The sequence below is a fragment of the Callorhinchus milii genome, unplaced genomic scaffold (genome assembly GCF_018977255.1).
Source record: "Callorhinchus milii isolate IMCB2004 unplaced genomic scaffold, IMCB_Cmil_1.0 Scaffold4, whole genome shotgun sequence".
In the NCBI taxonomy this organism is placed as follows: domain Eukaryota; kingdom Metazoa; phylum Chordata; class Chondrichthyes; order Chimaeriformes; family Callorhinchidae; genus Callorhinchus; species Callorhinchus milii.
In genome coordinates, this window is record NW_024704745.1 from 13,472,354 (window position 1) to 13,485,566 (window position 13,213).

Consider the following 13,213-nt stretch of genomic DNA (forward strand, 5'->3'; position numbering starts at 1 on the left):
GTATAATTTACAAGAAGATGAAGCTTTGGGAAATTTCCTCCATAACCCAAGAGTAATTTAGCAAAACCTTCAGGATACCAATCTAATATTACAATCTACATTATTAAATCCTAACCTGGTGTTCTTCACAGATAACATTTTGATGATTCTAACATATTGAAGCCATATTAAGGTACAGCATGGAATGGTTGATCATCATCGTCTACACTTAACTTCATGATCTCAATCCTATTCTTGACCAGTCAGCCAGCCACTTTCCAAAGGAAGTAATTGTCTTAACATTAACTGCTTACAATGGAATTTAAAAAAAAATGAGAATATGAACAAGTCAAAATTAAGAGAGAAGTAATGGTTTTATTGAAGTGATTTATTTTCAGGAACTAATTGAATCTGATGTAGTGACTACAAATAGGCCGAGTCCTGCCTGGAGAATGTGACCTTCCTGTTATTACAAAAAATACTGACACAGCTAACAGCTACATAAACTTTATTGGTTAGAACTCCGTATTGCAGAGATAAACAGGATACAATCTTTTTCTCAACTTGAAAAGGATTGAAAGCACCGTGTTCTGATCTAAAATCTTATATTGTATGAATATCTAAACAGAATATAGATTCAACCCCTTATATACTGAATGCTCTTTCTTCCCAGCTCTCACAATAGTTTACAATGCGCTCTCAGAGTTTCCTGGCTCAGCATTTGCCCGCGCCCCCACCCCTATTCCCCCGCCCCCAAGAAACACCCTTTTGTGCTTATTTGGTTTTAACTACAGTACTTAATAATAATAATAATAATCATTGCATTTGATATAGCGCCTTATCAAGTCTTCGAGACGTCTCAAAAAGCTTCACAGAATGTACTGTATACTTTGTGGGCGAAACCCGGCAGCTAAATGCGCACAGCAGTATCCCACATACAGTCGTGGATTGAGTCGTGACCAATTTATTATTGTTATTTTTTCAAAAAATTATTATCCCCGGAAAAGCGGTCCACCAATCAACTAACAACCGGTTCCTACTTGCTGCTGGTAAACAGAGGTGTGTCGAGTAAAGAAACTTGCCCAACATTTCGCCCTGCCGGGAATCAAACCAGGTCGCTTGTTTGCGAGGCGAGCGCTCTAACCACTGAGCTACAGAACTTCACATCAAACTTAAAATCAGACTGTATAGAGAGTAAATGCCTATGTGGGGATTTGGCAAGCACTTGTTTCTTGCATTATTGTTTCTTATTTGTTTTACTACAGTAATTTGCAAAGTTTACAAATCTAGGTAAGGATGGCTACATATTGGGTCTCATAGAACTCGCATAGATCCAAAGCGCTACAAGAGGCTACCTGCGTGAAGGGTTCTCTATATTGTTATATATTCCATGCCTTGATACCTATAACATCATGTGCTGCTCACATATATAAATTTTATGAACGTATCCATAAACAAATCAATGCTATGTTCACATATTTATAAACAAAGGATTATTTATTTACATATTCATTGAGTTATTGACATCTATATGGTCCCACAAGATTCCGAAAGTCATTTTCTAAACTACTGGTTATAACAATAGTCTTGCACAGCTAAACTGATTCTTGATATAAATGAAAACATTGAGATTAAGGTGTGGTCAAGGCCTTCAAAATTGTGAGAGATGCAGATGATTGAGTAAAGGCTGTTTGATTTCGACCTTGAGAACAGAACTGGAGACAAAATGGGTGTACAATTAAAAAGCCTAAAGGATGACCAGAGGACTAGAGTTTACAAGATGTTTGCTCTACAGAGTAGTGGATGTGTGAAAAAAAATGCAACAAAAACAGTTGATCTTATGTGAATCCTGGAGGTGTGCACGTGTGGGTGCTGGGTGAAGACAAAAGATCGGAGTTGACTGTGATGCCCCCTGCAGTCAAACAGCCTGCCAAAGCCTTGTGTCTAGCACACATATGCTTAAGGGAGGGTGGCAGCTGTGAACACCATGGCCCAAAAGAAGAGAATAAGAGTCAAAACAACTTCAGAAGAGAGGGGGGGGGGGTAAAAAAAAGTGTTCTGTAGAATACACTTTCTATATTTTTCCTAATTATACTAAAGTATTGAATATGAATGTGCCAAAACAACAGCGAGGAAGAAATGAGAGTGGAATCTGTTCACCACTTATGTCCTAACTGGAGAATGAACCTAATGTGTATATGCATATGCTAATAAATTGATAAACACGCCCAGTTCAGGGACCCAGCAAGCATTGTCAATTGCTTTGAAAATCCGCCTGTTGTGAAAGGCGCTATATAAATGTAAATTGTAAACTGAAATGACAATGACTTCTCAGCAAGACACGTGTGCTACTATCTTTCAATACGGAAATTACAAATAACCAGTTTGGCTCTACTCTATCCAGTTTGATGCAGGGAATAAATCTCACAGCAGCATTTCATAATTTTATCTGAACGGTTTCAGATATTGTACACATATTGGAGAGTAATGTACTTCTGAAACTAGCCAATAATGGGCCGCATGCTGTGTACCCAGAATTGCCTCAATGAAGTTTGTTTTATTCATATTTAGAATGTCTATATTGGTTTTAGCTGTCTTTGTTAAAATGTTAAAAGCTAATGTAGAGGCAGAAACAGGTGTGTGCATTAACAAATTAAGCAGTCAAAAATAAATTAGGCATAATAATCATTGCATTTCATGAAGACACTGAATTATCTGTTGTGTATTTGTAGTATTTCTATTTTTAATGGTAGTGACTTACTTCAGTCACAAAGTGTTTAATTGACTAACCCAGCGTCTTCTTAATACAGTTTTCTGAATGTAAATTGTAATAGAAAGCGATCAAATAAGAACCTTCTAGGTACAAATTCTGATGTGATTTATATTTCACCATGTCACTAAATGCGAAAGAACCTGTTTCCCAATGCCTGGCTGGTGCGCGTTTATTCAGACAGATCTGCTAAATCCTGTGGCTAGAATCACAGTGTGTTTTAAACTGACAATCATACGAAAGATGTGGAGGATTTGAAGACAGTAATATAAACCTCTGTTTTTCCTGCCTGAAGATCTTGAACGGAAACCCTAACGTTAAATAATACTGTGCCAATAAAATAAGCGAGTGGGTTGAGATTGGATTGCGATTTGTTTCGCCGAGCGGTTCGCAAACGATCGAAAATAATCTTTTGAGCAAGCTGTCACTCAGAACCTCAGCAGGAGGGTGAAAAATTTCGGTGCAAAAGTTCTCGGTTTTATGAATGCAAGGAGAAGAAGCAGCTCGTATGATTCAACCAATTGATCATTGATGCTTTCCTCTGCCCCCCCCCCCCCCCTCCACCTCCCATCAACCTGGAAGAGATGCCGATGGTGTGCAAGTGTTTGGATATATTTAAACCCTTATTTTGTAAAAGAAAACACACGAAATATCCCTGAAACAGAATTGCACACAGGCATTGTAACCCAAAACGTGAAAGGTGTGGAGTGAGTGAGTGAGTGATTTTGATTGATTGCTGATTGATTGATGATTGATTGCTGATTGATGATTGATTGATGATTGATTGCTGATTGATGATTGATTGCTGATTGCTGATTGATTGCTGATTGATGATTGCTGATTGATTGCTGATTGATTGCTGATTGATTGCTGATTGATTGCTGATTGATTGCTGATTGATTGATTGCTGATTGATTGATGATTGATTGATTGACAGCTCAATTGGCACAAATGCCTCAATGGAACGTCATTGGCCGCGCATGCGCTCTAAAGGGAGCGGGGGGGGGGGGGGTCCGACTGCATCTTACCGATGACCCCCCCAAAAAGAAACACACCTTTTGGACCGTATAAAGGTGACACGATTAAAACAACCCCCCCCCCCCCTCCACCCCGCAGATCAGCCGCTTATTGAAGGTAGTTACTGTCATTCTTTATTGGGTCGGGGGGGGGGGTGAGAATCCGTTGATTTCTCTCCCTCCACCTCCATCACCTCCTGTTTGCGTGGCGGGACTACATTTCCCAGAATCCACGACGCCTCGGCAGGCAGCAGGCGGGAGGCGGGCAGTCGAGGCCTCCTGTCAATCAAGCGCGGGCTCTCGGCTCTTTTGAATGAAATGAATGGGGAGGGGAGGGGAGCGCGGTCCGCGGGCGAGCATGGGAATGACTGCAAATCCCAGAATCCCTCTCTCTCGCTCTCTCTCCCCCTACACCCCCCCCCCGCCCCCGTCCTCGTCATCATACGCGCTAACGCACTCGCTCGTTCGCCCTCCCCGGGGTCTCTCTCTGCTGATTGGTCAAGCTCCCCGTCAATCGACGGCCCGAGGCGCGTCGCGGGAGAAGCCAATCGGGTGCGGCAGAGGCGGTGGGTGGGCGGAGCCGTCCGGTCGGAGAAGCTCCGTAACCGTTAGCGCAAATTCTCCGCCGCTCAGTGCTCAGCATCCCGAGCGCGAGAGGGATGGCACCTGGGGAGAGGGGAGCGCACCGCTAATTACAGAGCTACCCGATAATATTATATACCAGATAGATAGATAAAAGATATAGATATATATATAGAGAGAGAAAAAAGAAAATTTATAAACACAGACGTTTAAAAAAAAAGGGGAGAAGAGGAAAAAAAAACCCCGACAATTTTTAAGCTTTTTGTGAATATATATATATATATATATATTGATGTTTTTTTTTCTCTCTCTCTCACCACCACCACCTCCACCTCCATCACCTCCTCCACCCCCCTCGTCTCTGCTGGATGGACTGCGATGAAATTATCTATTGAGAGTTGACGCGGGGAGAAGGGCAGCAGAGGGAGAGGCGACGACCGTTAACGATTTTATTTTCAAATTTTTTTTAAAAAAAAATATATATATAAATCATATATTGTTTTACTGCTGCTACTGCCCGGCGAGGAGGAGGAGGAGGAGGAGGAGAAGGAGAAGAAGAAGGAGGAGACGAGGAGAGAGAGAGAGAGAGAGAGAGAGGGGGAAAAAAAAACATACACACAGGTTAAATGATGAAGAAGTTTAATTTCCGGAAGGTTTTGGACGGTTTGACGGCAGTTTCCTCACCCGCTCACCCAGGCGGCGGCGTCGGTGGTGTGTTCGGGTCCGGGGCAGGCGGTGGTGGTAGTGGCGGCGGCGGCGGCGGTGGAGGAGGAGGAGGAGGAGGCGGCGGCGGTACCGGTGGAGGTGGCGGTTGCGGCGGCGGCGGCGGTGCAGCGGGTGGAGGCAGAGCCGGGGATCTGGAGATTATTACCGAGACGCTCACCTCTGAGCACTTCCAGATCTGTAAGGTAATAAACGAAGGAGACGCAATCCATCCATCCATCCACCCTCCTCCCTCCCTCTCCCTCTCTCCCTCCCCCCTCTCCCCCCCCACTCCGCATCGAATTGCGTAAACATTGTAGATTTCATTGAGTGTTTTGATTTGAAACATTTCAAACAAACGTAACATAACGGATTACACGCATCAGATTGGTTGCATTGTCGATCCGTTGTGAAACACGGTAAAGCCTTCTGAACTCGGTTGTTTTTTTTGGGGGGGGGGGTGGGGATGTGTGAGGATGAACTATATATATATACACACACACACACACATATTTATGTCCACATCATCATAAAGCAAACCCCTGCTTTTATATGTCGTTCAGCTCTCTTTCATCTTTTTTTTGTGCGCGTTCATTCACACATCAAACTTTGAACTGAATGATATCTTTCTCCCTCTCTCCCTCTCCCTCTCTCCCTCTCCCTCTCTCCCTCTCTCTCTCCCTCTCTCCCTCTCTGCCGCACTGGGGGTTGCGAATTTATAGTAAACAAAAGTTGCTGCCGGTTGATCAGTAAATAAAAGCACAAGTGATTCGCGGAGACGGGAACAACTGGTGCTGCGGCTCAGCAAAGTGGCATTCATTGGGTTAACTGAAAAAACACACGTTTGATTTAAGTTTCAACACATGTGAATATTAACCAAATATTTGGCGGTGAGTTAATAGTGATGGGTGGGGGGGGGGGGGGAGATGGGGGAGGAGGAGGGGTTAAGGTATCCTAATAATCTCGGAAAATGTATCCCAGAGCTCTGAATTAAGTTTTACTGCTCTTAAAAATAATTGAAACCCCAGTGGAGTTCTGTTCGACACCCAACACCCGGAATGGTCCCGGTGCGGATCAGGCTAAAGGGATCCTTGGAGTAGGTCAGGATGTTAAAGTGGACTTCGCACGCTTTCATTCGGGAAGAAGAAAAAAACGCGCCTTTTCATCGTGCTTTGCCCGGGAATCACTGCCACAGTGGTTGATAGCAGTTACATAATTGTCAAGTGTAGTGACTTTTTGGGCAGACAAACGCGGTAGCCATTTTTTTTTTTGCACACCCAAGGTCCCATGACCAAGCGTGAGGTGAAGGATTCATTTCACCAAAAAAGGATTGTTGGCCAAGACGCCAGGAGAATCTCCCTTCTCTTTTTGAATAGTGTCATAGGATTTTAATGTCGAGGTAAAGGACAGGTTGGTGCACCTTCAGTTTGAAGTCTCAGCAGAAGGACAGCACTTCTAACAGTTTCCGATTCCCCCCAGTACTACGCTCGAGTGCCATAGACCATGGGAACCAACACCATCTTTAAAATGATGCATGCAGTAATATGGCAGTGGAAATACTGGACTTCTTATGGCGGAATATGAAATCTCTCAGAAAATGTACGACTATGATTTATGTAACGAGGAAAAGAAGAGGCGGTTAACAAATGTACACAACTTTGGAGTACGTCAACATCTATTTTGTGTGAAAGAAATATATTTCAGTTGATCAACTTTTGAATTTAAATACGTAATTTTTTTGAAGAACTTGTTCAACTGAGCTGACAAAATTGAAATGGAATAATAATAGTAATCCTTGCATTTGATATAGCGCTTTTCACGTCTTCTAGAATAGTGCTTCACAGAATATGCTGTAAAGTGAATTGACTGTATATTTGTGGGTGAAATGCGGCAGCCAATTGCGCTGTGTTTTTTCCTTGCTTGTAAAATAATAACATACACAGAGAGAGTTGGTTGGTATGAGGATCTGTAAAGGTATCTGAGCACATTAATCTGTGATTGAGAGTATAGATTAGCACTTCAGTTATAGTGACTTCAGGAATGTATAGCAATATAAATTACAAGGGCAAGGCAGGATTACAAGAGGTAAAAAGAAACAAACCGTAATGTTTGTTTAATTCTTGAACTGTGTAAATATTAAATGATGGGTAAATGTATGTAATTACGTTTAACAACAATTAGATAAAGAAGCTGAATTGCAACAGTGTTTTGATAGTTATCATGGTAGTTTGTGTAAAGTAAGACTGGCAGAAACATCATTGGAAAGAGAAAGTAAATTTTACTGGAAGGCTATTAAGGATTTATATTTTTTGAATTTGGTTTTATTCATATTTCAGCTGTTAAAGAACTGAATAGGAAAACTAGAACTGTAAAGTGTATGTAAATTTTTTTNGCTTGTTTTGTTTAAGAATCAATAACTAAGGATATATTTTTCTATAAAATCTGAGTGTAATAGTGGTTAGTTACTGAATATTATTGTCATAATAATCCTTGCATTTGGTATATCTTGTGAATCTCAAAGAGCTTTACAGGATATACTGCAAAGTGCAGACATCTTCCCGATGTGAAAAGCGCAATACAAATGTCATTTTGTTGTTGTTGTAGTGATGTGTTTTGCGGGTGAAAATGAAACCATCTGCTGTTCTGTGATTCTCTTTGATAACAATTATTGCTCTATTTATGATTAATGTAGTAGAAAATGCACTTTCAAAATCAAAAAGTAACCTTTCACTTATGAAAGCAAATTCTACTTTTCAGAGAAAGAAGTAGAAAAACGGGTCTTTGATGCTGCAATAATTGAATTGACAGGAGTTCAAATAATTATTGTGCAGTCAGTAATTCACATCATGCTACCTAAGATTCAACGTAACATTAAAAGGAAAGAAGCCAAAGGTTTTGGATGGCTACATAGAATACCAAATATTTGAGATGGAGCTGTCTAGTATGACCCATAATGAAGGTGCAACCATGTAGTGTTACATTTTAGTGTTACATTTTAAACATTGACAATCATAATTTATATGTCTTGGAAGCTCAGCGGTGTGTATACTAAATAACTACCTATTTCAAAACTGCTATAAATTTTTAAACGTGCGTAGCAGTGTTTCTTAAATATTTATACATGATGCTTTTGATATCTGTATGCCCTTTTAATTTTAACATATTACATATGCATGTTATTTTGCACCGTTTAAAAAGGCTATCATGCAGAACAGCCAAGATAAATTGAATAATAAATAGTTCTTAATTAGCAAAACATTGCTGAATAAAATGAATGTTTTGTTCCACGGGTGTTGATCGTAATTTAGAAACCCAATGATGTGACTATTCACTGTACTCAAATTAAAAGCAATATTGTAGACGGTTGTTATTTACTGGTCCAATCTCCAGAATAAGTTCAGTACATGAAAGGGCTCATCCATGGAATAAATATCGTGACACTGATAATGAATTACTGACGTATTTTCACTCGAGTGCTTATGAGACTCGTGAAATACTGCTGACAGTGAATTTGTACTTTTCATTTTAGTGCAAAACATTGCTGAAGTCTTCAAAGGATTAAATAGCCCTTCACCTGTGTCATATGTGTTAATGGCTAACAACAAATGCTATAGCAGTAATAAATGGGTTTTTAAAAAAATGTACAATTTTTTTACTTTAAAGTGAGAACGCTGTATAATGTATGAGTACTGCAGGAGTAAAGCAGTTGTAGTCTTTCTGATGGTGTTTTTGTAAGAAAAGATACATTATTCGGTAATTCTGTTTTGTTACATGCATACTGTATTAACTTTACAAACAGAAACATGTCATGTGTTATTTTTAAATAAAAAATTCAATCCTTTATTCTTGTCCCTTTATTTCTTGGAAAAAAAACATGTTTTCTGCCTTGCTGTACTATGCAGTAGTATATTTACTGAGCTTTAAGATGGCAATTGTGATTTTCAACTTAAATTACAATGCACTTTTTTCTTAACGTATGTACAAATATGATCAAATACAATTTGGAGAAATGGTAAGGCAGATTCAAGAAGAGGTACGTATCGAAGTCCATGATTCCACAATAATAATTATTAGATAGAATTCAGTATTACACTGGCTAAGAGAGAACCTTTTTATGTTCACCAGTGTAGTCCATTAATTTACAGTATATTCTGTGAAGTGCTTTGAGACATCTTAAAGTCGTGATAAGGTGCTATATCAAATGCAAGGATTATTATTCTTTTATTGTCCAGTCAGATTGAGAAATTATCTATTTGTCAATCACTTCAGCAGAGATTGGGAACATTAGGCCGAGTTCATTTTTAAATGCAATTATCCTCTGGTTAGTAATTTTTGTAACTTAACTACTGTACTGGCAGGGTTTGCTTCCCCATCATTGACTCTTTGCTGATGTTAAACCAAATATTATTTGGATGTTTTGTATATGTGCTCAATTGGGCTTCAGTTTTCTGTCCGATTCAAAGTATTGCACAATATGAATTAGGCATTTTATTCCAAGCGAAGCCAATTAGCTCTTGCAGTATAAATGCCAGTGGAGTCCTGTAGCTTATTGGCTAGATCTCTCGCCTCGCAAGCAAAAGGATGTTGGTTTGATTCCAGGGCAGGGCGAAACGTTGGGCAAGTTTCTTTACTCCACACGGCTGTTTACCTAGCAGTAGGTTGGAATCTGGTTGTTAGTTGATTGGTGGATTGCTTTTCTGGGGGTAATTATCCCTTTTAAAAAAAACTAATAATTATAAATATTAACTCAATCCATGACTGTTGTGCACAATTGGCTGCCGGGTTTTGCCCACAAAACATAGTCAATTCACTCTGTAGTATATTATGTGAAGCGCTTTGAAGACGTGATAAGGTGCTATATCAAATGCAAGGATTATTATAATGTTAGAGTGTAACCTGGTTTGGGGAAGAGGTATTTCTCAAAAATGTAGACAGGAATTTTCCCTGGTATATTAATAGTTGTTTTATTGTCAACAATAATAGTAGTTTGTAGTGTCGCAGTGCAAAAACCTTATAATACATTCCATGATATTATGAAGGCAACCATTATTTGCTTGTTCTTGTGATACATATCCATAACAGCAAAATGTTGAAGTGTGTAAGACAAATGTCTACAGATCCAAACTGTAGTTAAAGGGCCATTTATCCATGATGGTGCAACCTTTATAACCCTGAAGGAAAATTTTGGGTAGCTTTGTTAAAGCTATTTGAATCTTTAAAAAAAAGTTCTACGGTATCCTTCAGTTATAGATGTGCATAGATGACACTGTCAGGTACTACCTACATATTGAAATATTATTTGCAGCTCCCTTGATGGCAAAGATGCTCTTCAAGGCAATCTCGACAAGAAATATTAGACCAAAAAGTTGCAGGCTGTGCTGAGGTAGCAGATTTCAGTTAAGGCAGCAGTTAGGATGCTTCAATTGGAAATAGGAAAATCAGCCTGGATTCCCAATTCTGATTGCTTTGCAGACATCCTTGCTGAAAAATGATTGCGGGTAAACATCAGGTGACCATAGAATGTGCTTGACTGTGATACTGTTGCAAATATGAAGTAATGGGAGGTGAAAATGAAACAATAAAACTTGGCATAGGTGACTGACTCATCTGATCAAGAGAGAAAAAAATCACACCACAAAATTCAGTGCCTGTCAGATCATGAAACAATGTTTAAACAAAGTGGTGAAAAGCACGGTTTTAAATACAAAAGAATTATCACGGGAACAGAAGTTTGTTTGTGTTCTCGCATAGTGGGGGGAGTGAAGACATTTCAAATTCATTGTGTCTTGTGCCAAGAATTGGTACCTAACCACAAATCACATTTGAAATTGTGTATACCACTAAGACGAAAGAAGCTTTTATAGTTAGGTATTGTTCCTCAGCCTTCAATTGACTTATTTGGAGAGGCAGTTTCTAATGTACACGGAGCATTTTTCATTCTGAAATCCAACTTATTTAATTTTTTCAGACATTTTCATAAGACTCAATCTGAGATGCTTATTAATTCTAGTTTGTAATGTTTGTGCTTATGTGAAATTGTTTCCAACTTTAATTATTTTGACTTAATAGGCTAAGTTTAATTGGTTAAAGCCTGTCTCAGATCATAACGCTTTGGACTTGATTTGAGTTTCTAGCATGAGAGGTTGTGATATTCAGTTTAATTAAACGCACATTAACTGTACTTAATTAAATAGGCTTCTGTACACAAGAAAGTGTACCAGTTTCTAGTTCGTACATGCTTGTCTGCAGATTGTTTGCTGCATTTGCCTATTCATTCGCTGCACTTCACAGGAAAATCCTGTGCGATACATTGAAATGTCTTAACAACATGATAAAATGTCAACTGCAAGCAGTATTGTTATAATTGTGCACATACCTTAATCTAAGAAGTTCCTGAAAATCCCTTGATTGTAACAGATCTCTGTAGAGAAATATCCTGCCAACACTTACTATAAAGACTCACACTGAATAATATCCATTTGGACAAAGTACTTTGGAATCATACAATATTAGAAAGAGAAATAGGAATTAAATATGTACAGGAAAGAAATAAGGGAGGATAAAAATAGTGGAGGGAAATCAAATAAATTCAGTATTTTCTTACACTACAGTTGCAATATTTTATTTTACAACTGTATGGAAAGAAAGTCAGCATTTTTATGAGTAAAAGTGACAGGATTAATGATGTTTTGCCAGAAAACTATGACAAGCTGGACTTTCCCTATACCCTGCAAAATGATAGCCATCTTAATAACTCATGTATGGAATTTAAAACATAAATGAATTCTTTATTTTTGAGCATTGAATTCTGGTATATGAGAAATTATATACAGGCAAAACTCAACATTTAGTATGACTTATGTGAAGTCCAAGTTGCAAGCAAACTGTATAAATCGTATAAAATCTGATTGAATAATCTACACTGACTGCGCATGCATAATTCAATGCAGCCGATAAGTGTGGATGCAGTAGTTCGTCACTGCAGCCGGTAATTGTGCTTACGGTGACAGGTCAAGACTACATTTACTGCGACTCATTCCATTGATCTGTCGCCACATGTACACTTAGTGGCAAGAGTAGGAATCTCATTGAATCACAGGAAATTAAGTTCTTCTGCGCATGCTTTGATGGATCAAGACTAAGGCTCCTGCGATTCAATGCAGCCAGATGTTAAGTACTCATGCATCGACGGGTCAGGCATCATTTTCCACAATTCAAAGCAGCTGGTTAGTAAATAGAAGATAGCAGATCGGTGTTATGAGTTAGGAGGTGATTAATATAAGTAGTACAAAGAAATTACGTGTTTTTTTTATAGGAAACTGAATGTACGACTGAGCTGATTATACGATTTATAAAGATGATACTTATACGAATTTTACTGTACAATCTTAGACCAAATAACGTGCAAGACAAATTTGATAATTTGTCATGGTAAATTTTTGGAAACCTTTGATTAGTCATGATTAAATTGTAAATTAAATTGTAAACCTAGTGGAAATCAAGGTAATATTTCTTTGATTTTAAATTTTAGTGTCCAATTTTGTTTCTAATTTTCTCCCCTTTAGCATACTGGTTGTCCTCAGCCTCTTTTTGCTTGCACGGTTCTATGGGTGCTGACCTGACCCAAGTGACCATTGCTCACATGTGAACCTTTTTATGGTAATAGCTCTGAGAAGTCTCAAACAAGGGTACTCGTTTCCCTTTCTCTCTTTCTGACTGACAACAGAATAAAACTCAATTTGAACCACATTGATAGTTTAATCCTAAATTTTAGGATTAAAGCTGTACTGGAGGAGGAGAGGAAAATACTTCAGTTAATTATTGATAAAATTCTACTGAAATACAAATCTACTCATTTTTACAAGTGATATAGGGCATTACCAATGGTGTCGAGATGACTCTGACACCTTCACAGGATTTACTGTAGTGACTGGATTAGTAGATGAACATGGGAACCAATTTGCACACGGCAATATCCCACAAGCAGCCATGAAGTACTGACCAATATTTATCTGGGGGAAACATTGGCCAGAACACTGTTGAAAATCTCATCTCTTTTCAATTAGTTATATGGGATCTTTAACATCCACCCGAACAGTAGTTGATTGAGATACAGTTTTAGAGTTTATAGGAATGAGCATTATTGAAAGAACATGCTATTTTT

At 38.8% G+C, this 13,213-nt stretch overlaps 1 protein-coding gene across 4 annotated transcripts in view; it reads left to right on the plus strand.

Annotated features, from left to right (window-relative positions):
* Nucleotides 1–4,924: 4,924 nt before the first annotated feature.
* stxbp5l (syntaxin binding protein 5L) overlaps nt 4,925–13,213 on the plus strand; it is a 191,449-nt gene continuing 183,160 nt past the window's right edge. For 2 of the 4 annotated variants that reach the window (XM_007908718.2, XM_042334522.1), the window contains exon 1: nt 4,925–5,255. In XM_007908718.2, the coding sequence (XP_007906909.2) occupies nt 4,974–5,255 (282 nt within the window). In that variant the 5' untranslated portion in view covers nt 4,925–4,973. The remainder of the gene's footprint in view (nt 5,256–13,213) is intronic. The other 2 variants (XM_042334520.1, XM_042334521.1) reach the window with 2 other exon arrangements.